The 25,580-nt window shown below is 42.3% G+C and overlaps 1 protein-coding gene and 1 pseudogene across 1 annotated transcript in view; one reads left to right on the top strand and one right to left on the bottom strand.

Moving 5' to 3' along the window:
* Nucleotides 1-3,935: 3,935 nt before the first annotated feature.
* Nucleotides 3,936-25,580, bottom strand: part of PLCXD2 (phosphatidylinositol specific phospholipase C X domain containing 2) — a 40,039-nt gene continuing 18,394 nt past the window's right edge. The window contains exons 2-4 of the mRNA XM_016200193.2: nt 18,556-19,016; nt 13,044-13,285; nt 3,936-6,113 (exon numbers count right to left, since the gene is read on the bottom strand). Coding sequence (XP_016055679.1) covers nt 5,954-6,113; nt 13,044-13,285; nt 18,556-19,016 — 863 coding nt within the window. The 3' untranslated portion in view covers nt 3,936-5,953. The remainder of the gene's footprint in view (nt 6,114-13,043; nt 13,286-18,555; nt 19,017-25,580) is intronic.
* On the top strand, nt 19,777-20,132 carry LOC148092882 (small ribosomal subunit protein eS25 pseudogene; annotated as a pseudogene).

The following is a 25,580-nucleotide window of genomic DNA, read 5'->3' as shown; positions in this document are numbered from 1 at the left end:
TATGAATAAGATAATTATGCCACAAAATACATTCCGGAGTATCAAGCAGCATATATGTAAAACTTTAATTCTAACCTTTAAATTGGTATAATTTCCTATTATTATTATCTTGCTTAATTTAGCAAACAGCATGCACCTTAATATAAAACAAGCACAGAGGACAAAATATAGTATCCAACAGGGCATCTTCAGAGTCACGTATCATCTGAATTGACCGAGACTTGTTTTCACCATGACAATCTCTGTACAATAGTCCAGCCGTATCCGAGGTTTTGCTTCCCATGGTTTCAGTTACCCGTGGCCAGCAGCAGTCCAAAAAAATTAAATGTAAAATCCCAGAAATAAACAATTCATAAGTTTTAAATTGCACAGTTCCGAGTAGTATGATGAAATCTCAAGTGTCTGCTCCGTCCCGCGCAGGATATGATCCATCCCCGTCCGTGTCTCCACACTGTCCTCGCTGCCTGCCCGTTGGTCACGTGGCAGCATAGGTCATCAGATTGACTGTCGCAGTATTGCAGTGCTTGTGTTCAAGTAACTCTTATTCTTCTTAATAATGGCCCCAAAGTGCAAGAGTAGCGATGCTGGCAATTCAGATATGCCAAAGAGAAGCCATAAAGTGCATCCTTTACATGAAAATGTATGTATGTGTAGGAAAAACACAGCATATATAGAGCTCATTACTATGCATGGTTTCAGGCATCCACTGGGGATCTTAGAACATATCCTCTGTGGATAAGGGGGGACTACTGTATTTTTAAAATGCTGATCAGTGAGGTTAAGTATTACAGCTGGCATATATACTATATATATGCATACACAATACAATAATGCATACACAACCTGTATGTAATATTTATTAACTGGGGTATAAATTAGTAAGTATAATAGCAGCAAGGTACCACTGTCTCTAGACTATGTACTAAGATTTAGCATATTGATATTACAGATTCATGACTAAGGTGTTATTAGTGCTATGAACTAATAACAAATGTAAAACAGCAAATGTACAAAGCTACCAAAGGTCTATTTGACTTTTCAAAGTGCTGTGCTTCTCGCTGGGCTCAAAGCTTGAGAGCAAGCCCCCGACAGCTGAATGAAGTACTGGCCCCAAGTTCTGGGCTCCAATCAGGGACGGTTCTAGAGACTGGCTGCGAGGAGGAGGGGCGCCAGATAACGCATTTGAGAAGAGTAAGGAGCAAAATCCACTGTGATAACGGTGTGTTTGGACACCACTGAATGCACATGCCTTTCACTGTAAGTTATGCCGGCACCCTGTGCTTCACGGGAATCAGTAGGTGACAGGGGATGGCCAGGAGACGAGAGGAGAAAGTGGTATTCTGTGAAGGAGGTGAGCAGGAATGAGATGGAAAATGCCTCTCCACTAGGGGATTGAGTTCCCAGTGACAAGAAGAAAAACATCTCATCCAACCTTTGTGGCTTAGAAATGAATTTGAAAAGACCTAAGGATAAGTTTTGTTGGAAAAAAGACTAGAACACTGTATCCACTGCAGGCCAGGAGGAGTTATCGTAGAGTTTTCCGTGTCTAAGAATGTGCTGTGTCATCACCCACTGCACTGTGTACTGTCGTCTGGCTTAGGGCTAAGTCGGCAACACAGTGACCTTAGCATCTCTATTCCTAGAAAGAAGCTGGGGGACTTCGGGGCAGTAAAGAGCTGTTCAGCAGCGTTTGGAATTGAGGGAAAAGTTTCCAGCTAAATCACTCATTTCACAACCAGTTCACTCCTGTGTGTCCCAAGACAATACGTGTGAGTGACAAAGCCATGGCGCAAACAGCAGGAAGCAGCCTGAGGCAGAGGGCTGGGACCTACTGGACAGTTAGCGGCGCCTGGAGGGACAGCCATGTTCTATGCCATACAACTGAACTTCCTGTCAGCCTGGAGGTCAATGTCACCAATTTCCATTCATCCCCTCTTCTCATACCAGGACTACTGGGCGCGTACCTGGGCCAGGCCGCCTCTCAGGAGCGCCCGCTCATCAGTAGATTTCCTTCAGCCCAGCTCATCGCTGTTCACATGGCTGAAGGCGCCGTTGTCAGACGGCTTCTACCTGACAGCGGCGCCTTCGAGAAAGGAACCTAAGCCGCGTCCCTCCACAGCGAACATCTGCAGCCAGCCAACAAAGAACAGTACTGCAGCTGTGGCGGGACCCGAGTCTGTGGGGCGGTCTGAATTTGGGTGTCCCTTTCCTTCCCGGGAAAACAAGTGGCTTCATGTCAGTCTTCATCCCTTCTGTGTCTCCCCCTTTAGCTGTGCGCTAGGCCTGCTAGCCGGGATGGAGTAATGTCTCAGCGCAGGGCACTTTCTTATGGTAAGCTTCAGAAAAACAGAAATAGAAAACCCTTTCTCACCAGAAAACTGCATTTAACTCCAGCATGTCCCACTACACTGTCTTCTTGAACAGGAATGAAAACTTTGTGACATGAAGATGAGGGGATGAAAGGAAAACTAGGATTCTGAAGATCAATTATTACCTGGGTCCAGATCTTGTGCTTTTCTTTGAGTTCATATAAAATCCTGCTTTTCAACTGTGACTTAATGATTCTCAAGAATACAGGGGTGTGGACTCAGCACTAAGGAAAGTAAATTTAATTACTAGAGAGTCTGATACCACAGGTAGATAATATTTTTTGGCATGACCCTTTTAGATCTGCCATCAATTTAAAATTTCAATCCTCAATCATTTATCGTTTTACCCATCCATCTTGACTTCTCTCTCCAAACCTCAGAATGTCTTCTGTATGTATGAGACCACAGAAGTACCTCTAATAGATTCCAAGTTCAAGCCTTTTGACACTGCTCTAATCTAACTGGAACCTGTAATGGTCCCCTTTGCCACGATGTCATGGAAATGTGGCCATGTGACAAATGATCTAGGGAGCGCATAAAAAATTCAGTCTACTTTTCAGAAAACCATGGCCCCGAATCCTAAAGTCCTCTTTTAGATCAATCAAGTATCCTTTTAGCTGATAGTAAGTTACTTCTGAGCAAGTATGATAACCTTGTTTGATCTGAAAGGTCCCCAGAACTTGTGAGAATAAGTGATTTGGTTGGGTCACTGTTTTTATTGGTGGCAGTTGCAGAATGAATCACAGAACTAAAGTCTATTTTCCATCTGTCCCATCGCTGAGTCTCCTGCTTAGCCTTTGGTCAAGGAACAGAATGCATGCATCCCTTATAACATGTTGAGCAATTCTTTCTTGGGGCAGGCATTTTGCTAATTCAAGGGTGTTTATCAAGGGTGAACTGTAAATAACCCCCCTCCTATCTCCTAGACCTCCTGTGCAGAATTTCAAAATGCAAGTTAGGCTGGCCATCTCAAGCAGCATGAGGGAGCGAGCGCCTGCGCTCGCCACGCAGGCAGGACTCCACGCATGCCACTTGGTACCCTGTCTGAACTTCCTGTCATGCTCGATGACTTTTCTCTTGTCATGCAAGCACTGAGGTGCACTTAAATGGTACAACCCAAGTGCAACTATATATTTTAAACTAAAGGAAAAAATCAAGTAAACATTTCACTGAACAGTCAGCAGCCCTTGGTGTCACTGGTATCCTGTGTAGACACCTGTCACACACCTGGCCTCATAGCACCAAGCACCTGGACAAAGCTGAGGCTCAAATAAAACAGAGGATAATAATTCTCCTCTTGCCTCCTAATCTCTTTGCCAAGTAACAGAGGGTTCAAGAAGGGAACTGATCTAGTCCCTAGCAATTGACCATAAATTAAAAACAAGACCAAAATGAAACAATAACAACAAAACCCTGAGGGTAGGCCAGGGATTTCAGAGCTTGTGGCTGGAGTTTAATATCAGAATTGAAGGGAAATTGAAAAAGTGAGGGCACCCACTTCCTTACTCCTTTCCATAGAAGGCCCTAAAGAATTTGACAATAAAATCCCAGAAACCTCTTTGGAGAGGAGCTCAAATGCAAGAAAAGGAAATGTTAATGCCCAGAGGCATTTGTGTTAGACCTCCTCAAGCTGTGGAAGCTAAAGGTCAGGGCTGAAATTCCTTTACAGAGAGTAAAGGTTGGAAGACCAAGAGTTGAGGGTGTGCATGTGCTGTCAGTAGCAACTCTAGAATACCCCCTACTACAGGCAGCATGCAAATCCAGCAATGAAAATTGAGAAGTAGAAATGGGAAACTGCTGGGAGGTGGTCCAGAGATTGGTATACATGCACACATCCACCCAGGATTGCATGTTTATCTCTCCTCCTTAAGAATCCAGAAGCTAACACTTCCTTGGGGATTCTCGGGCAGTTCTTAGGAGCACTGAAGTTCACACATCCCCAAGCCCAGTTTTCTTTCTAGCTGCTTCCTTTTCAACCCTCTCCTGGAGGGTATTCCTCAAGAACTGAGAGTTCTTCATGACCCAATTCATCTTCTGCCCCAGTGCGTGGCTCCTGAGTGGCTCCTCAGATCTGGACCATACCCACACGTGCACCCTGCCTGCCCTTAGGATGGAGGAGCCAGGACATCTACAGCAGAGCCACAGGTCACTCACAGTCCTGAGATGCGTGGTCCCGCTAAGGAGGAAGACCATGGCAGCATCGGGCCTGGAGAAAAAGTTCAGGAAGCTCCTTTGTGAGTGCTCTTGAGGTAAGAAGCACTGAAGATACTTAATCTATAAATAAATAAATGAATAAATAAATAAATAAAACACAAGAGGGCTCTTTATGGATAAGCACCTCTTATCAATAAAAAAAACCAAAACCCTCGTGAGTTTCAAAGCCCCCATGCAGTGGAGATTACAAGGCTTAGAACAAGGAAGACATGAGCTGGAAATGTTCCAACACTGGGTACTTCTCACTTGATGACACCGAAGTCATCCTAAATGTCCCCGAGGTAGTCTTGTTTTCAAGGAGTTACAGAATGGCTCCAAACCCACTTGGCATGTCCTCCTTAAATCCATTGCACTTTCCCACGCATCTTGTGTCGGCCTCCACGGTGTCACAAACTACATTCCGTTAGTGTTGTGTCCCATGGCATAGACCCGAGTCCAAGGCAGACAACAAAGAAATGCAATTCCAAGATCTGGCTTGAAGATCCCACTCCAAAGAGGACTTTGCCAAAATGATGCAGGTGCTTACCTGGCAGCCATTTTGGGAAAAGCTACAGATTTAAATAAAAAAAAAAAAAAAATTGGCGTGCAACAAACATGCATGTCTATCTGTTGTTGGGCCCCACAATGAAAAGATCTCCTATCCTTGTTCCTTTCACTTTTAAGGGGCCAAAAGAGAGAGAAAGGAATCAATGCTTTGAAACTGGGAAACACATTTCTGACACCAGGGTCAGTATGCACTATTTATCTAAGGATGAAGTTGACCACTTACCACACACTAGCTATGCAAGAACAGCTTGTGGCTGAACTACCTTGGCGATAAATGTCTCACTCTCTCAGGGAAGAAGTGATGACATTCAACATGTCTAGAGGGAACTGGTGCTTGGCTCTTTCTCCCTCAAAGCCCAAGCTTGATATTAGAACCACAGCACAGGGCAGTCTACATGTGCAATGAGCCATTCTTTTGACTGGGAATGCTTTTCTGGTTCAGTTTTCTCACCAAAACTCAACATCCTGGAAGACACTAGGGAACTAGGCCTAGTAGGGGGACACTCAATACCCCAGTGGATCTTGGAGACTCCATTTCCACATTATATTCAACATCATAAGCCATTGAGGAGATACTGGCCTTGATCTCATGAAATATGCTTTCTTCCCTTGGACTTAAGGTTTTCAAAAGTCTCATTGGGAAAAATGCAATTAAAAGGTCTGTAATTTTATCCAAATGGCTCTGTGAGGAGAGGTAAAAGAAAAAACACCCTCCTCCTTCTATTCACTTCACCATCACTGCCCAGGGGCCATCCCAACAGAAAACCCTTCAGAACTCTAGCCTGGATCAACAAATTCAACATTAAGATAAATGAAAACTTAAATCAGCATTTAGCCAAAGCTCTATCCTCCTGCAGGAGATCATTCAATTCAATGACAGTCGTGGCAAAGTCCACCAGGTCCACGAAGTCAGATGTGATGATGTTGACGCCCATGGCTCCAGGCTTCTGAGTTTTCACCCAGTCCAGGATGGCAGGAAGATTCCTACATGGAGCAGAGTGTTGGGGGAAGAGAGGAGAGAGAGTAGAGTTTAGAAGGATTCCTCCAGAAATGGAAACAAAACATTTCCCAAATATGACAAGAATATGCCAATAAAAGCTTGAGCACCCAGAAGTTTGTCCATTTAAACTTCAGGGACAAAGTGATGCTTATTCTACGAGAGACTTGTGTGCTTTCAGGGTTTCTGTGCTGGAAGAGGAGATTATTAGCCCCAAAGAGATCCATGTGAACAGGACCTTAAAAACTAGTATCAAAAGCCTAATTATTAATAGGTTCTTCAACTTTTTATCATAAAAATTTTCAAACATACTGCAACATTGAAAGAAATTTAGAGTAAGTATATCCACCATCTAGATTTTACTAGTAACATTTTACTGTACTTGCTCATCACATGGTAGGTTTATCCTTTCATCAATCTCTATCTTATATTTTTGACAAATTCCAACTGCAAGCATCTATGCACATCCCCTGAACACCTCAGTATACATATCACTAACTAGGGTCCCATATTGGTTTTTAAGTTTTCTTTTGACATAAAGTTTATATCCAGTAAAGTGCACTAGTCTTAAGTGTATACTAGTTGTGTTTTGACAAATGTATACACATAACTCATACCCACATCAAGGTATAGAACCTTGTCAGCACTCCAGAAAGTTCCTGCATGCACCTTCCCCTTTGATCTCTGCCCCCATCCTCCCAGAGACAATAATGACACTGATTTTTTTTTTCTACCGCAGATCAAATTTGCCTGTTCTAGAACTTCACATAAGCCATGCAATATGTATTCTTGTGTGTGAGGCTCTTTCATTCAGCATATGGTTTTGAAATTCACCCATGTCGCTGCATGCATTAGTATTTTGTTCTTTTTAAAAGTAACTGCAGCCCTGGCTGGTGTGGCTCAGCTAGCTGAGCATCGGCCTGTGCACTAAAAGGTCACCAGCTCGATTCCCAGATTGCAGGTTTGATCCCTGGTTGGGGTGCATGCAGGAGGCCATTGACTGATCTCTCTCTCTCTCTCTCTCTCTCTCTCCTCTCTCCCTCTTCCCCTCTCTCTAAAAACCAATAAAAATATATTTTAAAAAATTAAAATAACTGCACAGTATCCCATTGTGTGACTATACGGTAGTTTGTTTATCCATTTTCCTATAGGTGGGTAAACAGGTCATTTCCAGTTTGGGGATATTATGAATAGAACTGTTATGGGTGTTCTTATACAGGTTTTTTAGTGGACATTTATTTTCACTTCTCTTGGGTAAATAACAAGGAGTGAAACCGCTCTACCATATGTAGGTTTATATTTAGGTTTATAAGAAAATTCTTTATCTTTTCCCAAAGAGGCTGTTCCATTGTACATCTTCATCAACCAAGTATGAGGGTCTGGCTGTTTTACATCTTCTCCAAAATTTGGTATTACCAGTCTTTTAAGTTTTTCCCATCTCAGTGGGCGTGTGAAGATATCTCACAATGTTTTAATTTGCAGTTTTCTGATCCCTACTGATGTTGAGATGCTTATCATGTACTTGTTGGCCATTTGTGTATCTTCTGTCCATTTTTTTTTTTTTTTACTGTTTTTCTTTTTCTTTTAGTTATTGTTGTAAAGTTATTTATATATTCTGAATACTAGTCTTTTGTCATATGTACTTTTTGATATTCTATCCTTGCCTGAGCTGGACTGTTAATTTTTTCCCTGGAATATTTCAGTGAGCTGAATTCCTTAATGCTGATGAAGTTAACATCAATTTTTTTTAATGGCTTCTGTGACAGACCTAGGAAATGTTTGCCTATTCCCAAGTCACAAAGGTATGTTCTTGTTTTCTTCTAAAAATGTTACAGTTCTAGCTTTTATGTTTAGATCTCAGATCCACCTCAGATTTTCATACATGGTGTGAGCAGGGGTCAGGGTCTGCCTTGTCCATGCGCATATGCAGTACATGTGGCATCGTAACAGACAAATGCTTGCTCAGCTGTCCCACAAACACAGTCTGTCAGTCTCATCTTATACTCTGAGGTCATTCTATGCAATAGTAAGAAGGTATTGCCAAAGAAGCTCATAATTTAGTGACATAAACAATGATGATGATTTACTGTGGTACTTTCTATATTAGTAGTAAATGTAAAATACCCTGGGGGACAGAGGAGGGAGCTATGAAGTGTCCTCACAGTTTTGCATCATGGTAAAAACAGCTCCCTAAATATTCAGTAAGTTGAGAATGCTTCAAGGAAGATACAAACTAGGGCTTATATTTTATTTAAGGGACTGGGTATTTTTTTTTTTTAGGAAGGATTTGCTCTAGGCTAAAATGGAGAATAAGTGAAGTTTATTATCTTAATGGGCCCCTTTCTCTTCCATGGGGACACTCCTGGGTTGTTGCCTCCTGTCCTTTGCTCCTTCCAAGCTGCCCTCCCTTCTTTGAGCACACATCCTGACTTCTTCTCCTAGGATATCCTACCAAGGCCGTGGTAGCATGTGTCCCTCTCCTCTTTACTTTCCTCTTGTCGTGACAGTTACAAACAGTCCGGGTCTCTTCCCTCATTCAGGGGACTCTACAAATCGCCCATGAGCTAAAATGCAACTCATAAATTGAGTTACATTTTTATATTCCTCCCTGGTTACAACTCAGTAGACCACTATCATGAGTCCCATTTTTTAACTGGGACTCCTGACAACATAATAACCTCAATTTGACCTTAACTTCTTCCATTCCTCTGTGCCTCCATTTCTACCTCTGTAAAATGGGAATAATAGTAATACCCACTTCATATAGCTTTGGGAATTAAATAAACACATGTAAAGTGCTTAGAACTGTGTTGGGGACATAGTAAGCCCTATATAAGTGGTACAAGAGAAAGAATCATAAACCGTGCAGTGTGAGGTAGAAGCATTTGGGGGTTGCAGGTAAGAAACTTTCCTAAAGCGGTTGTCACATCCTGCCGCCTAGGTGGCAAAATGTTGTTGCCTGAGAACAAAGGGCCCCAAATACAGTCTGCTCTTGGAGTCAGAGTCCTGGAATACACCGTGGTTCACCGGGAGGCCACAGTGGTTCTGACTCATTCAAGACTTAAGATCGCTAGTCGGTGTTTAAGTATGAAATGCAGGCGCCATCTCCTGGTCATCGTGGGGAAATAAGAATTAAAGGCTCCGCGGCAACTCCAGTGGACTCCAGCCAGAGCCAAACCTCTGGGGATCCCTGAAGCCTGGGCAGAGAAATGTGGGAGAGGCATGTATCTGCAGTCTCAGGTGACAAAGAGCTCTGTGTCAGCTTCAGGTTGCATGTGTCAACCAAGGCAAGGATCAAATGACCAGAATTATGTACAAAGAAAAGGAAATGTAGAACCCACTGTGAGAAGGAGCCACTTTATTTTCTTAACTCCTGACATTTACCGAGATGAGATCAGTAGGGGAGGCTGCGCCAGGTGCTGCTGACAGACTGAGGGGCACCCCGTCACACAGGCTGCAGGGCAGTAGGTTAGGAGCTGCCCTGACTTCGAGGCCCGCTCCACAGTGTTTCTGGGTTTCCTTAGGCAGGGATGACATTCCTATTTTGTGCCAGTTACTGTAGTAGGCATTTTCATGTTAAGACTCTACAGTATTATTTGGTATTATTAACCCAACTTAACTGGTGTGAAAACCCCAGCAAATTTGTCAAGGCCACTCTGTTGTTAAGGGCCTGCATTAGTTTGCTAGGGCTGCCATAAGAAATGCCACAGACTAGGTGGCTTTAACAACTGAATTTGTTTTCTCGCGGTCTGGAGGCTGGAAGTCGAAGATCAAGGTCTCGGCAGGTTTGGGCTCTTCTGAGGCCTCTCTCCTTGCCATGTATATGGATACCTTCTTGCTGCATCCTCACATGCCTTTCGTCTGTGCACATATATCCCTGATGTCTCTCATGTCTGAATGAATTTCCTCTTCTTATAAGAACACCAGTCAAATTGCATTAGGTGCCATCCTAACTGGCCTCATTTTAACTTAATCACCTCTTTAAAGGCCTATCTCCAAATACAGTCACATTGTAGCTAGCTACTATGAGTTAGGGCTTCAATATATGAATTTTCATGGAACACAATTCAGTCCATACAGGGACCAAGTCAGGCTTGAATCTCAAGCCTCTGATTTCAGTCCGTGTCCCCTTCCAGTCCCAAGGATGCTTTGTCCTCAGGCTTAGGTAGGACTTCCATTTGATTTTGGTGGGAATGCAAGGTTTCTAATAATCTAGGGAAAGCTATCATACAAATTCAGTCAGGGTTTTATTCATAGCTTCCTTTTAGAATGATGAGTCAAGGAGAACAAGGCCTCAGGTATGGAATTCACTTAAGAGTTGGCAGGGGGTGGGAGGGTGGGGAGGAGTGGTTAACGCTCTGCTGACAAAACCACCACTATGTTTGTAGACAATATACCTTGTCTTTTTTCTCTTGGCTAAGCTGATAACCAGTGGCCAGGACCAGTTTGACAGCACCCCTGAGTGCCTTAGTTTGAACAGACCTTCCAGTGTTGGCACTCAGGAGAAGCCCTGGGACAACTGCTTCTTTCCTATGCTTGTTCAACACCCCAGAGGAAATGACAGCGACAGGCCGCGTTGGTTTAGGGAGCAAACACTTGACCACAGCTAAATTTCTTCCTGCAGGTGATTCGGGGGCCTAGGAATGCAGGATGTGTCCCTGCAATATTCTTGTGACCAGATGGAGTTGGGATGCCCAAGTTTCTTTCCATCTCAGAGACATATGCTTGTTCCTGGTAGGCGAGGGCTCCAGTGTGCTAGGCTGCCTTGGCTTTGGGCGCAGGCTGCCATTGTTAGCACCAAGTCAAAGGGCCTCGTGCTTCATTTGCAACCATATTCAAGTTCTAGGAATTTATGACTATGGAAAGCATTGTGACTTTGTGGGTTTGCAGTTGCAACCAGTAAGATCTGATCAGATTTAGGTACTAGTGAGACATTTTCAGGCTAGTGGAGAAGAAAGGAACAGGACTCTTAAACATTTACATCAAGTCAATGCTGAACACGGAAAGGGCAACAGTCCAACAATCTGAAGTTCCAAGTTGAGACATATTATTGATTCTTACCAGCTGTGTGGGCCTGGGCCACTGAACCTTACTGAGCCCCGTCTGAAGTGGGGATGGTGATGTGCCTTCCTGGAGGTTGACTTAATTTAAAAACGAAATGAAACCATCTATAAGAGGGCACTGTATATTTGGAATACAGTATATAAATTTAACTTACCCTTATTTTTACTTATTTATTTATTTTTAAATGTCTTTATTGAATCCAGAGAGAGTAAGGGAGAGGGGGAGAAAGATAGAAACATCAATGATGAGAGAGTCATTGATTGGCTGCCTCCTGCATGCCCCTTGCTGGGGATTGAGCCTATAACCCCGGCAGGTGCCCTGACTGGGAATCAAACCAAGATCTCCTAGATCATAGGTCAATGCTCAATTGCTGAGCCACACCTGGCCTGGCTATCCTTATTTTTAAATATGCCCTCTGCTGTATTAGTACAGCTCTCCGCACAGACTTTTATCATAGTGATTTTTGCATTGTCTTATAGAAATGTACATATTTATTTTTCCTGAGAGAATGTAAGTTCCATGAGGGCAGAGACTATGCTATTCATTTGGTATCTATGGACCTAGCTGCTCCTAAGTACTCAGTCTTGGTTGAATGAAGAAATAAGTAATGTTAATCTGCAAATTTACCAAAGGTGTGAGAGAAACGGTATGAATACTTGAACATATATTATAAAGAAAGAAAGTTTGTAATTCAGGATCTTTCAGAGGCATATCGCTGGCTTATAAAATACTCTTTTCCAAGCTCAGCACAAGTAATTCAGTCAAGACTCAGTAGAACCACACAAAACGGGGTTTCTGGTTTTGTTCATGGCCATGTCACCGGGAAAGAGAAGTGCAGGTGTTCCTTGCTATCCACACTCCTGCCAGGTGAACTCCTGAGATGTGAAGTCATGTTATCCAAACTCAGAGTCAAACAGACAGACAAGGACATGCTTTTGGACATAGACCCTGATATACACACAGACATGTCCATATATACAAGGCATCATTTTTCTTGACAAGACTTATCATCTACTGGTGTCCAACATAAAGAACATAATCTAATGCAAAGTTTTTCGAGCTTCCCTTGCCTAATTTTACAGTCAGGATCAAGTCTACTCTGTGGAAGTATTTAAAGCTATGGCCTGGTCTGGCCAGTGTGGCTCAGCGGTGAAGCATCGACCTATGATCTAGGAGGTCACAGTTTGATTCCTGGTGGGGGCACAGGCCCAGATTGTGGGCTTGATCCCCAGTGGGGGGCGAGATAGAAATATCAATGATGAGTCATTGATTTGCTGCCTCCTACACGTCCCCCCTCTGGGGATCATGCCTGCAAACCGGGCATGTGCCCTGACTGGGAATCAAACTGTGACCTCCTGGTTCATGGGTCAACGATCAACCACTGAGCCATGCTGACCAGGCCTAAGCCACTTCTTAGGACTCATTGTCACTTTGGATGGGAGAAAGATATCTCAAATCGTTGAAGGGTTATCTCTGAATCCCTAGCACCTAGACAGCAGTCCCAATTAATGCTTTGTGAGTTTTTGGCACAGCTACGAGGGCAGGGGTAAGAACAGGATGGCACACATTGCCAGAAGTGAACAGGCTGGTGTTGGCTCAAAGTGCTGTGCTTCAGTATAAAAATTTAGAACATATTTATGGTATAATATGTACCTTTTTAATAAAGTATTTAGAGATCCTTTGGCCACAGTTAATGGAAGCTACCTCAAATGAACAGCTTTTTCAAAAAATATATTTTGTGTTGCTGTATTTGAAATCTTCAAACTATATGGTTTCACTGCTATTTATTCAGAAGAGAATCAAGATAAATTTTTTAAAACAACTTTACTTTGAGGATGGAAGCAAATTCTTACCTGTGAACCAGAGTGTTCTTGAGGCCACCAACCAGGCCTCGGGCGATGGTCTTTGCTTGGGGGGTGAGAATCGCTTGGGAGACATGGAAGGCTCCATGTGGGGTCCGCTCACTCAGAGTGGTCTCCAAGAAGAGGATTAGTTTGCGCACACTGGTGGTATTTGCCCAGGGTGCTGGGATCTTCTTTCCAGGCCACAGGAAAGGGTATTGCTTGTAGAAGGGGCAGTGATAGAAAATAAGAACCTGAAATGTTCAAAACAGAAAAAGGAGAGCAATTCATGAACAAATTGAATATCAACTCCTTGACTTTATGCTGATTGCTAGGAGGAAAGGTAAACAAATATAAACACACGGAAATTCAAGAATTGCTATATATGTTTTTAGAAAATTCAATAAGCAAGGATTTAAGCGTTTATGTATATCTGACTTGAGATTTAAAAAAAAAAAAAATATCTTTATTGATTTCAGTGAGAGGAAGGGAAAGGTAGAGAGAGAGAGAGAAACATCAATGACGAGAGAGTCATCGATCGGCTGCCTCCTACACGCCCCGGACTGGGGATCAAGCTCTGCAACCAGGGCATGTGCCCTGACCGGGAAACAAACTGCAATCTCCTGGATCCTAGGTCAATGCTCAACTGTTGAGACATGATGGTCGGGCATGACTTGATAATTCTTAACTTTATTTTTGTCAGCATTGTGAAAGTATGGTAGAATCGGAACCCCTTCTCAGACTATGATTTAAATGAATGTATAAAATAAAGTAGACAGGATTACAAAGGGAATCAATGAGATGGAAATAGAGCTATGAATGTATTAATTGAATTTGTAATAAATTGATGCATGTGTTTCATATAAAGACATTAAATAAAAATATTTTATGGTAAGCACAAGGTCCATAATTTTGAATTAATGATGACTATAAATGATATTTCAGGATATCTGCAGTAACTGATATGTGATATGGAAATATATGTGATTTCTATAAGGACAAAGTCACAGGTAGGGGGCAATAACTTCTGAGGGTGACTGCACTCATAATCTAGGGGGTATATAACTTTGGGTTAAAGGCAAGTGAAAATAAATATGTAGTTTTTTCCATCCAAATTCACAGACTTCTTATATTCTTCAGACTCCAGGTGGAGAACCCCTGAGGCTACAAGTTATGACTCAGACGCTCACAAAATTGACACTGAACACATTGGACTAATTTGGGAGTACACAGATTTTCAACTGTGTCTGCAGACTCTGAATGAAATAACCCTTCCCAAGAGGGAGCAGGAGCATACTCAAGGCAGGAAAGACTTCCAGGAGGTGATGGGTCTCCAGTGGCACCTCTTAGGATGCTGGTGATTTTGAAAATAATTAGCAAGACACATCCATAGCATTAATTAGTTTCTGAGAGGTGGCTGAGGGACAGGGAATTGCTATTTTGGTTGTCCCAATTCAGAGTTCTGCTGCTTAGGTTTCTAGAAGTAATATTTCCACCCCCTCGGGGCACTAGTGATCTTTACCTGGAGGAATGTCAGTGTGCTGTTTACCCTCCCTGGACTGCAGTCCTCGGGCAGCGAATAGCTGACCGGAGAGCATAATCCTCTAGGCACCCCCGAAGGACTCTGAATGTGTGTCTTGTTTCCAGTGCACCTTGAGCTCTTAACTAGGGTGCCTAACTGTTCCTGGAGTCCTAGAGTAGGGAGTGCCAGGCTTGAAGCACTGAATGGGCTAATAGTTCTTGTTTTTAATGGTTTTAAGTAATGTCTGACTGACTGCTAATGTCAGTCTGTGGTAAACACGTGTGCTAATGGGGTTAATCGCAGGCTCACTGTAAGCAGATTGTCTGGGAGACTGGGGAGGCCGTCCTGCTGGCGATGTGATCGGCTATTTGGAAGGCTGGGGTCCCCAGCGTCCATGAGTGGGAACGCTGGTCTGTGGAGTGGACTGCGGGAGAGGCAGGAGGCGCTGTGAGCCCTGGACAGTGCCCTTCTGACCACTGCCCACGCTGCCTGCCCCTGGGCAGGGTGTCAGGGGATGAGAGGAATGCTGCCCTTTCCTCAGCCCTGGAAAGATGCAAAACGTACAAATTATATGAAAGCGATTTTATGCCTTTCCTCAAGGGCCTTCTTGAGCAATCTGATCCTAAAAGTTCCAGGGAGAATTTCTATTTAAAGTAGGAGGTTGGCCTAGCAAACCAACTCCTGTTCTACCAAGTTCCAGGGGCAGTAACTCTTGCCCAGGGCCTGTGTTTTGCATCTGCCTCCCCACCTCACTACTCTGCTATATTTTTCTCTGAGGTAGTTTCCCCTCCAGCCCAGCAATTATGTTGTTTTTCTCTTGAGACTCAGATTTAAAATCTCATTTCCTGTAAGAATTATTGCTTCAGTGACCTCCTCTTATTCTGATCAGTCTTTCTTGAGGCCCCTGGGATGCAAATTTATACTATGTATTATTTTTCAATTGATTGATTTAAAAAACCACTTTCTTGGTATAGTACATTTGAGGCAGCTTTATCTTGTAATTGTGTATCAGTTGTTTTGTATTTTGCTAGTGTTATGTATTCTTACCTTCTCAGTAAGATTCTAAATACTGCCAATCTGTAGATTAAATTTTCTAATTCACTGTCCCCTGAACACCCATAGCCACTAATGTACACATATATATTTGTGAGCATGATGTAATTGGAAATTGAGTAAATGAAACGGGATTGAATGTTGATACACTTCTTGCTATTGAATTGTAATAAAATACACAGGGGCTTACATGCAAGGCAGCTCATTACATAATGAATATTTAAAGTTTAACCACCAGTAGGGTACTGCCCAGCAGGGGGAGATGACTGATTACTGCTCTCTCTTTATTTTGCTTTTAAGAAGAGATCTGTCAGGGAAACATTTGGGAAAGGAAGGGGGGCACTGAGAACCTGGAATTCAAATTGATGACATTCTCCCTTTTTCTGACATGTCATCTCAGGGTCTTTCTTTATAATTTCAGGCATATTTGTGGTTGGATTAGCTCATACTTAAGAAATCAGAGATCATGTGCTGCTAGACAGTCACTGTACACACCATTCATTATTCCCAGAGACACCTGTTACTCTTACCAATTTCTAAACACTTTAGTACACAGTATGGCAACCTGTCCAGAATACTGTCTGTGTTTGAAATTATAAAACTATATCTATAACAGATGTCTGTTTATAAACTTAGCTGTACTCAAACTTAACCTTACCTGAATCTCAGGACACAAAAGACTTCTTACTAACCTCCTTCCTTTCTCCCATTCTGCTAACCCTCTAGGCCCCCTGCTAGGGGCTCACGAATAAAAACAGTGTTTTCATTAGCATAATCCATGACACTAGTGAAAATCACCAAGATGCAGAACAGCCCTTGGAGCATGAGAAGTCATGGTAACTCTGGGGAGCCCACCAGCCTGTGGTGAATCCTGGCCCCTGTCACTCCTGGCAACTTGCTTAATTTCTCTATGCCTCAGTTTCCTCATCTGTAAATAGAGACTAACAATAGAACAACTACCTCATGGTGTAGTGGAAAGGATAAATGAGTTAATCCATGCACTTCGCACATCGTAAAGGCTCGCTAAGTGTTAGCTGTTACTGTTGTTGTATTACTATTATTTAATATTGTAAGAGAGACTCTGCAGGAGGAAAAAATCTCTCCAAATGAGACCTGTGAGTATAAACGGATATAAACTCAGGTTTGAAGGAAGAGGTGTGATAAGTATTTGGCAAACCATCACTTACAAATGTTTTTGTGAGAAAAATAGCTTAGATCAATTTTAAGAGATACTAAGACTTAGCTCATTAGCCTCTGTGGAGTCTAAGGCCTTAAGTGCTTTTGAGTGGGCAAAACAACCTGGTGCTTCCAATTACTCAGGTCAACCTGGGAGTTATCTTTGAATCTCACTTCCTTTCCCACCCTGAATCCCAACCATTAGGCAACACTGTGGGATCTCCCTTCTGATAGATTCAAAATCTGACCACTTACCACAAACAGTCTCCTTCTTGGTTTCTCTACTCCCATTCCCCTTATGCCAGGTCTCTTCCTGGTACCAGAGGGAGACCATTACAACCTAAGCCAGGTCCTGGCACCCTGCGCTCAGAGTCCTCCTCACTCAGAGTAAAAGCTGAGTCCTCACAGTGCCTCAAGGCCCCATAATCAGCCATTCTCTCTCTGGCCTCCCCCACTGCTCTGCCCTCCAGCCCAGGGCCCCAGGCCCCTGCTTTTCCTCAAAGATGTCAGGCACACTCCTGCTGAAGGTTCTGCACTGGCTGTTCCTCTGCTGGAAAGCTCTTCCCCCAGTGTCCATGTGATTAACTCCCTTAGATGTCATCTTCAATGACGGCTGACCTGATCACCCTATTTAACATTGTGACCAACTCTCCACCCCACAGAACCCTGGCTCCTCCTCACCACATTCGACTGTCTTCTTCTTCTTACCACTCTCTGGCATTATATACAGTGTATTTATGATGTTCATTATCTATGAACTGTCTAACCTCCACCTGAATGAAAGTTCCTTTAAGGCAAGGATCTTTGTTTCATTTACTAACTCATCCCAAGTGCTTAGAATGATGCTTACTTAGTACATACTTGGTGTTCAAAAAGACTTTGCAAGTGAAAAAATCTTTATTTATTTTTAAATAAAAGCCCTTCCCTAAGTTCAAAAATAACTACTTCTTTAAGATGCTTTGGTTAATGTATCTATGAGCAAGTGAGTAACTATGATTGAATGGTACTTTAAAAAATTTTTTTTAAAGAGAATCTAAATTAAAGGCTGACCTTTTCTAGAGCTCTCCCTTCCCACTATCTACCATTCTGGGGGATCAGAGCACAATATATCTGAGGTGCACATTCCTTTGCTTGAGTATGTGCCTTCTGGGTCTAGGTTTGAGGGCTCTTCTTGGCATAAGCAACCTGGGGATTAGTCTCCCAGTCCAGATCCCTCCTATGGGCTCTTCCTTCCTTAACTCTCTCCCACTATGATCCAAATTTTGTGAAGACAGCCTTTTAAAATATTAACACACTCGAAATGATCACTTCACATGCCTTTGTCAGCTGATGCTTTTTCTTATTAGTCAGTACTTTGGCAGGGATTGTCTGACATTGAGTTGAAGGCAGAATGGAAAGAACTGTCCCTGAGGGGAAGCAGGAGGGTTAAAAGTAGACTTTAATGGGAGACAGTAAAATGGCATGACCAACTGGTCCATTACAGCTTTGCCTTGGGCAGGCTCTGGACAGGTCATTCAAAGTCAGTTTAGATTCCGAGCAGGTTGCCAAAAAAGTTTTAAATACTTATCAGGTGTTCATCCCAGTTCAAGGCCATCCAGGGAAACCCTTGAAGCTATCCCAGAGCCCAGGAACTTGTATGAGTGTCTAATATTCTATACAATCTGTGCCTTTCTAGCCTAAGAGCCCTGCAATGAGCCGTCTTACAGCTGGTGATGCAGGAAAGGCAGAGACAGTTTGGCTCTTGCCCTTGGGAGCTCGTCTCGGTTCTCCTACCTGGCGCTCCTTCTCCCACAGGATCTGCAGCGTCAGACTCTCCACATTGCAGGCCAAGCACAGCTTGTTTCCAAAGGCCTCCTGAATCTGGTGAACCAAACGTTTGTGATGGGCCTCATCCATGGCATAGAAGTGGTTGAAATCCAGGAAAACAGTCTCTCGGGGGTGCTGTGTAAGAAACGAGTCAATCTCCATTAGCCCATCCCAGACCTTGATGCCAAAAAGCCCATGGATGAAGTAGATCTCCTGGTCAGCGTCCCCTGGCTTGGAGGACACACGCAGGTCGAAGTAGCGGATCCCAGCTTCGAGCTGTTCTCGGAAGGTCAGGTTCTGAGTCACAGACCATTTCTTCATTAGCTTCTTCACCAAGGAGATCCTGGCGAGGCGCTTGATAGCGGGGGTTTGGTCAGGCCCCACGGGGGACTTCTCATCTACCCAGTAGCTGAATGAATCATGGGAGCCTATACAAGGGAACAAAGGTGAGGACAGCAGATGAAACTGGACCTGGCAAAAATAAGCCAGTCGATAGGAAAACAAACAAAAATTAGGAGCCAAATACACACCAAAAAATGGTACAAAAATATTTGCAAAATTTTTCAAGCTTGCTAGTAATGAAATAAGCACAAATAAAAGTAATGTCATCTTTTTAGCAGCTTAAGCCTGAGGTAAAACTATAATCCTCATATATTGCTAGTGTAAGGTAAATTAATAAGTACCCTTTTGGAAAGCTATATAGAAATATGTTTGGAGAGAGGAGCTTGAAAATATTCATACTATTTGATCTAGTAATTTCATTTCAGGAGAGCTTATTGAGGAACTAAACTTATTTTGAGAAAGCAAATGTTTGCTGGAGACTAATCATAACAGAGACAAATGGGAGGTTGCTTGAGTGTCCCTCGCAGAAGAGTAATTAAAGATGGCATATTGATTTTATTCATGAAGTCATTGAAACAGAGGGTATGAAAATTCTGTCCATCTCAGTAATGCTGGGATAGGCATCTAAATTCCAGGAAAGGCAGAACTAACTGATAAGAACAGAAACTAACTTGACCTTGGCCAAAAGACTGAGAAGCGATGGAAAGGGAAAATGAAAAAAACACACACAACAATGCTAACTTATTTTTATGCTTTTGTAAATACTATTTTACTATTGTAAAAACGAGTCTGTAGGGGACATCTCATCGAGGCAGCAGTGGTAGCAGCTGCTCTTTGAGTTTCGCTATGCTGCCCAAGGATGACAAGAAGAAGAAATATGCCGGAAAATAGGCCAAGAAGGCAAAGACTCAGTGAACAATCTGGGGCAAGGCCAAAAAAAAGAAGCGGTCCAAAGGCAAAGTTTGGAACAAGCTCAATGACCTAGTCTTGCTTGATAAAGCAACATGACAAACTCTATAAGGAAGTTCCCAACTACAGGCTCACTGAGAGGCTGAAGATTTGTGGTTCCGTGGCCAGGGAAGTCCTTCCGGAGTGCCTTCGTAAAGGACTTATTAAACTAGGTTTTCAAGCACAGAGCTCAAGTAATTTACACAGGAAACACCAAAGGTGGGGATGCCCCAGCTGCTGGTGAAGACACATGAACAACAGGTCCCACCAGCTATACATTTTGAAAAACAAAACTTTATTAAATAAAAAAATAAGTCCACAGGAATGATTTCTTGACAAATCAGACAAACATTCTGAAAACTTGGGCACAGGTTAATTATATGGCCTCTTTTCAACTCATCTCTTAATGAGCCGAATCTGCTATTACATGATCAAATGTATGTTCCCTTCCTCTGCCTTAAAGAACAGGAGGGTAGGTTTCCTCCTAGACCCTGCGCTGATCTTATTGTTATAAAGTATAAGTGACATGATAGACACATTTTTAACTATAGTGAGAAAATATTTCTAAGGTGGAAATTATCTTTAACAAAGACCTTTCAGTTTGTCACTGGCTTCCATCTCGCGTCAGCCATTATTATTTGGTAGCTCTGTGACTGGCTCTGATACTGGAGACCCCACACAGGCGGCTGTGCTTTGCAAGCAAAATCAAAGAGGAAAACACGCTTGTTCTGACTCCACTAACCTCGTTCTTAACCACTACCACCCATATAAGAATTAAAATGCTTACTTCATACTAGTTGATTGTTACCAGTTATCTCTTTTATGAAATCTCAGAGTATGCATTTCATATATAATATAGAACTTCACAAAACTCTCCTGTTTTATACTTTATTATTTCCATTTTCTTGAAAATAAATCATTCTGGGGTGGCTTTACTATTTTATCTTCTCAGAAATAAAGTGAAAAAAGAAAAAAAAGGTGACAAGCATGCTTTATTTTTATGTAGTCTCTGAAACATGGAGAATAGTCAGTAACTATTAAGAAAAAAATGTATTTACCAATCATTAGGGGAAGCCAATTTTTGCAAGCAAGAAAATTACTAGCATATTTCAGGTAAAAAAAAAAAAAAAAAATTGCTGTTACTCCTAGAAATGTGGAGCAAGTCTCCCTGGATTTTCCGTATTGGTTGCTTCTGTTAATGAGACTCTTTGGATACTTGCCTAATGCTCTGCTTCCTTTGGCTGTACCGAAACAGTAAATCTTTATACCTCCTCATCAGGAGATTTACTATGAATACATTATATATACATGGTGAACAGTCACTTCTCTCTTTTCTTTAAATCATCTTAGCAGCCCAGCTGTTCAGGACTGAGTGTGCAATGCAGCGCGAGGCACCACTGAACTTCATTCTTCCCTGGGTATCAGGGAACAACCATTACCCAAGCATGGGAGGAGACAGTTCCCCTCTGGAACTGTCTGGTTGCTGCTGAGCCCAGTTTTATTTCCAGAGGGAGATGTGCTAACAACCTCCAAGGCTTTTCTCTGAGTCTGAGGATTGTGCAGCAGTGTGACAGCGACAGGGCCTCAGGGGCATTTCTGCATACATAGGGACACATACACGGTACCCAGCCCGTCACAGAAGAGGGAGGGCCAGCACATTCCCTGGGAACACAGTCTCTCTTTATCTCTCTGCTCCCTTTTCCATTTCCCCTCTTCCTTTCTGACATCCTGTGTCCAGAGTTGCCCCTCCCTCCCCTTGACAGGAAAGGACAGGACAATGGAGCAGATTGTTTGCTGCCTATTTTACAGCAGTTGTCCTACCCAGCCCTATGGCAGTCAAAACCAGCCATTACTCTACCACCAATATTTTTGCCTGTCTACTTATTTTTTCCCCAGGAAGCTTTTGCCTCATATAGAGTGAGTGAAATAACATGGGTACTTAACCCTATTTCACTATTTCTTTTTTGAAAAACAGGATAAAATGTCCTCCTCTGTCCTGCACAGAGAATATTTACAAGGTATGAAATCTGCAGATAGTAATGATAAAAAGAAAATCCTAATATTTCACACCCCAAGTTCATTATCAATGCTTCCTCTTCCCCCTACACCTGATGCAAGTAATTTTACTCTTAAATCTCCAGAAAAAGAACTAAATGATATGGAGGCAAGCAATTTACCAGATATAGAGTTCATAAAGATGGTTATAAGGATGCTCAAGGAGCTTAGTGAGAACTTCAACAAAGAGATAATAAAGCATAAAAAAGAACATAGAAATCATAAACAAGAACCAGTCAGAAATGAAGAATAAAGTATCTGAAATGAAGAATACACTAGAAAGAATGAAAAGCAGGTTGGTTGAAGCAGGACTGAATCAGTGATTTGGAAGTCAAGGTAGCAGAAAACATCCAATTAGAGCAGCAAAAAGAAAAAATAATTTTAAAAAATGAGGACAGTTTAAGGGACCCTTGGGACAACATGAAACATAACAATATCCATATCATACTAGTACCAAAAGGAGAAGAGAGAAAGCACTGGATCGAGAACCTACTTAAAGAAATAATGACCAAAAACTTCCCTAACCTGTTGAAAGAAAAAGATACACAAGTTCAGGAAGCACAGAGTCTCAAACAGGATGAACGCAAAGAGGCCCACACCAAGACACATCATAATTAAAATGCAAAAAATTAAGGACAAAGAGAGAATCTTAAAAGCAGCAAGAGAAAGACAGCTAAACAAAAGCTTCCAAAAGACTGTCAGCTGATTTCTCAACAGAAACATTTCAGGCCAGAAGGGGTTGGCATGAAATATTAAACATGATGAAAACAAAGGGTCTACAACCAAGACTACTCTAACTAGCAAGGCTATCATTTAAAATTTAAACAGAAATAATGAGCTTCCCAGACAAGAAAAAGCTAGAGGAATTCATTATCATACAACCAGTATTACGAGAAGTGTTAAAGGGTCTTCTTTAAGAAGGCAAAAACATACAGTGGGGCCAGCTGGTGCGGCTAAGTGGTTGAGCATTGACCTGTGTACCAGGAGGTCACTGGTTTGATTCCTGGTCAGGCCACATGCTCAGGTTGGGGGCTAGATCCCCAGGAGGGGATGTGAAGAAGGCAGCTGATCTCTCATCCATGTTTCTATCTCTCTCTCCCTTTCCCTTCCTCTCTCTCTAAAAATCAATAAAAACATATATTAAAAAAAACATATATACAATGAGGTAAAGACAGTCTCTTCAATAAATGGTGCTGGGAAAATTGGATAGGTAATTGCAAAAAAATGGAATTAGACCACCTTCTTACACCATACACAAGAATAAACTCAAAATGGGTTAAAGACTTAAATGTAAGACTTGAAACCAAAAAAATCCTAGAAGAAAACATAGGCAATAAAATTTTATAGCAATATTTTTTCTGATATGTTTCCTTAGGCAATGGAAACAAAAGAAAAATAAACAAATGGGACTACATCAAACTAAAAAGGTTTTGCACAGCAAATGAAACCATTAACAAAATGAAAAAACAACTCACTGAATAGGAGGACATACTCACCAATGATACATCTGAATAGGGGTTAATATCCAAAATTTATAGAGAACTTATAAAACTCAACACCAAAAAAATAAACAATCCAATTAAAAAATGGGCATGGACGGACCTGAAGAGTATTATGTTAAGTGAAATAAGCCAGTTGAGAAAGAGAAATACTATAAGATTTCACTTATATGTAGAATCTAATGAACAAAATAGAAACAGACTGATAGATACAGAAAACAGACTGACAGCTGTTAGAGGGGAGGGGTTTTGGGGGTGCTGGGTGAAAAAGGTGAAGGGAAGCAAAAAATAACTCTCATAGACACAGACAACAGTATGATGATTAACAGAGGGAAAGGGGGGTGGGGGAAATAGAAGAGGGTAAAGGGGGTATAAATGGTGATGGAAGGAGACTTGACTTTGGGTGGTGAACACACAATACAATATACAGATGATGTAGGATAGAATTGTACACCTGAAAGCTATGCCAATTTATTAACACATTGTTTGCAGGTAGTTTTTATCGCGCGCTCTACCACCAGTCAACGTAAAACGTATAAATACGTTTCCCGCATACAATGTGTTAACCAATGTCACCCCAATAAATTCAATAAAAATCTAAATAGGAATCTCTGGATGTTTTTCTAAGGTTTGGAGAGACTACTACTTAATTTTAGAAATGACAGAGAAATATGTCTAAGTATGTATTGGGGGCTGATCAAGGCCAAGTTTTTGGAAGAAGAGCCATTTAGGAAATTCTTATTCCCTCAGCACCAGTGTCCACCCTCAGACTCAGAGAGTGACAAGGAATATTCAGGGACACCTCCCTGACCCTTCAGAGAGCAATGGACTCCAGATCCCCTATTGGTCAACTCTCACTTTCTATGGAGGCCATCACCAGCTCATCTTCCTCCCTGGCTTCCTGCTCATGCCAGCCAGCTCTGGCAGGACTGTGGGCTCCCAGGGATGACCATCCTGAGGGCCCACCAGCAGAGCAGCAGCTGAGGGACCAGTTTACAAGGGATGTTACAGTGTTCTTGGGCTAAACTGCAAATCTGGTGCCAGTTGATGCTGGCTTTCACCAGTGACTCCTTACAAAATGGGCAGGCCAGAAAGAAAAGAAAAAGCTCTCTTTAAATCATATAGTAAACTCTTTATCTTGAATATAAACACATGATAAGAAAAAAAGTCATTTTTTGTCAACACTATCCTCTAAGCAGAGTGAATCCTAGTAACTGTGGTATGTTTTGTTTGCTAAGCACACTGAAATATTCATTTTTCGCATAAATGGCATTAGAGTATGGCTTTTGACATACCTGAAGCCATATTAAGCAGTTAGGCATGGGGTGGGGGGCATGGAACTTTGGACAGAGAAGCTTGGAAAGACCCAAATTGCTCAGCTGAGGAGGGGAAGAGGTGGAGAATTGGAAGGGGAAAGAAAAAGGGGGTCACAGCGCCTACAGGGCTGAGGAGAGACCGGAGGGAAGAGACAAACCAAATGGAGATTTTTCAAAAGTGTGGTCCAATTTCACTTCCAAAATTCTCTCTAAATCATGCATAAATATTTTTAAAGGGACAGTTTGAAGGGATAATATATATTAACCTGCCTGAAGTAAACGGTGTCTGGGTCCAACCCTGTTTTCAGGACCCGTCACATCAGAGTCTCTCCTCTGCTGTACTCCCCACTCCTTGTCTCAGCTGACCCAGTGCCTGGACCAGAGTCTGAAGGTTGTGGCAGATCTAGCTGGGGGTGGAGTGGTGGGAGGGGGGGTACCCCATGAAGGAGGAGAAGATGGAAAGGTACAAGAGGAGGCTTCTCTCTGATGGAGATGGATTTTAAAAAGATCCCTTTATGTAAAATCTTTTTCTTGGTATGCTGGAATTTCAACTCTACCACAGGGGTTAGCAATATATGCATGAATAAGCAAAATATATAGGTTCTTTAGGGGCATTCTAAGCACAAAAAAAGATGTATAGGGGGACAAAAGTATAAAGCAGAAAATGAGACAAAAACCAAGAATAGAGTGTTTCACAACACCATAGAGGTAACCACAGAAGCCAGAAAAGGTCTCATTAGGTTAATCTGCACGAACAGGAGACTTCTGAGTGTCAGGCGGCAAATATCTTTTCATTAGTTGACTTGAGACTGAGACTTATGGCCACAAAGAG

The sequence above is a fragment of the Miniopterus natalensis genome, chromosome 6 (genome assembly GCF_054644295.1).
Source record: "Miniopterus natalensis isolate mMinNat1 chromosome 6, mMinNat1.hap1, whole genome shotgun sequence".
NCBI lineage: Eukaryota > Metazoa > Chordata > Mammalia > Chiroptera > Miniopteridae > Miniopterus > Miniopterus natalensis.
The sequence above is the reverse complement of the archived record's forward strand: the minus strand, read 5'-3'. Positions and strand labels throughout refer to the sequence as shown.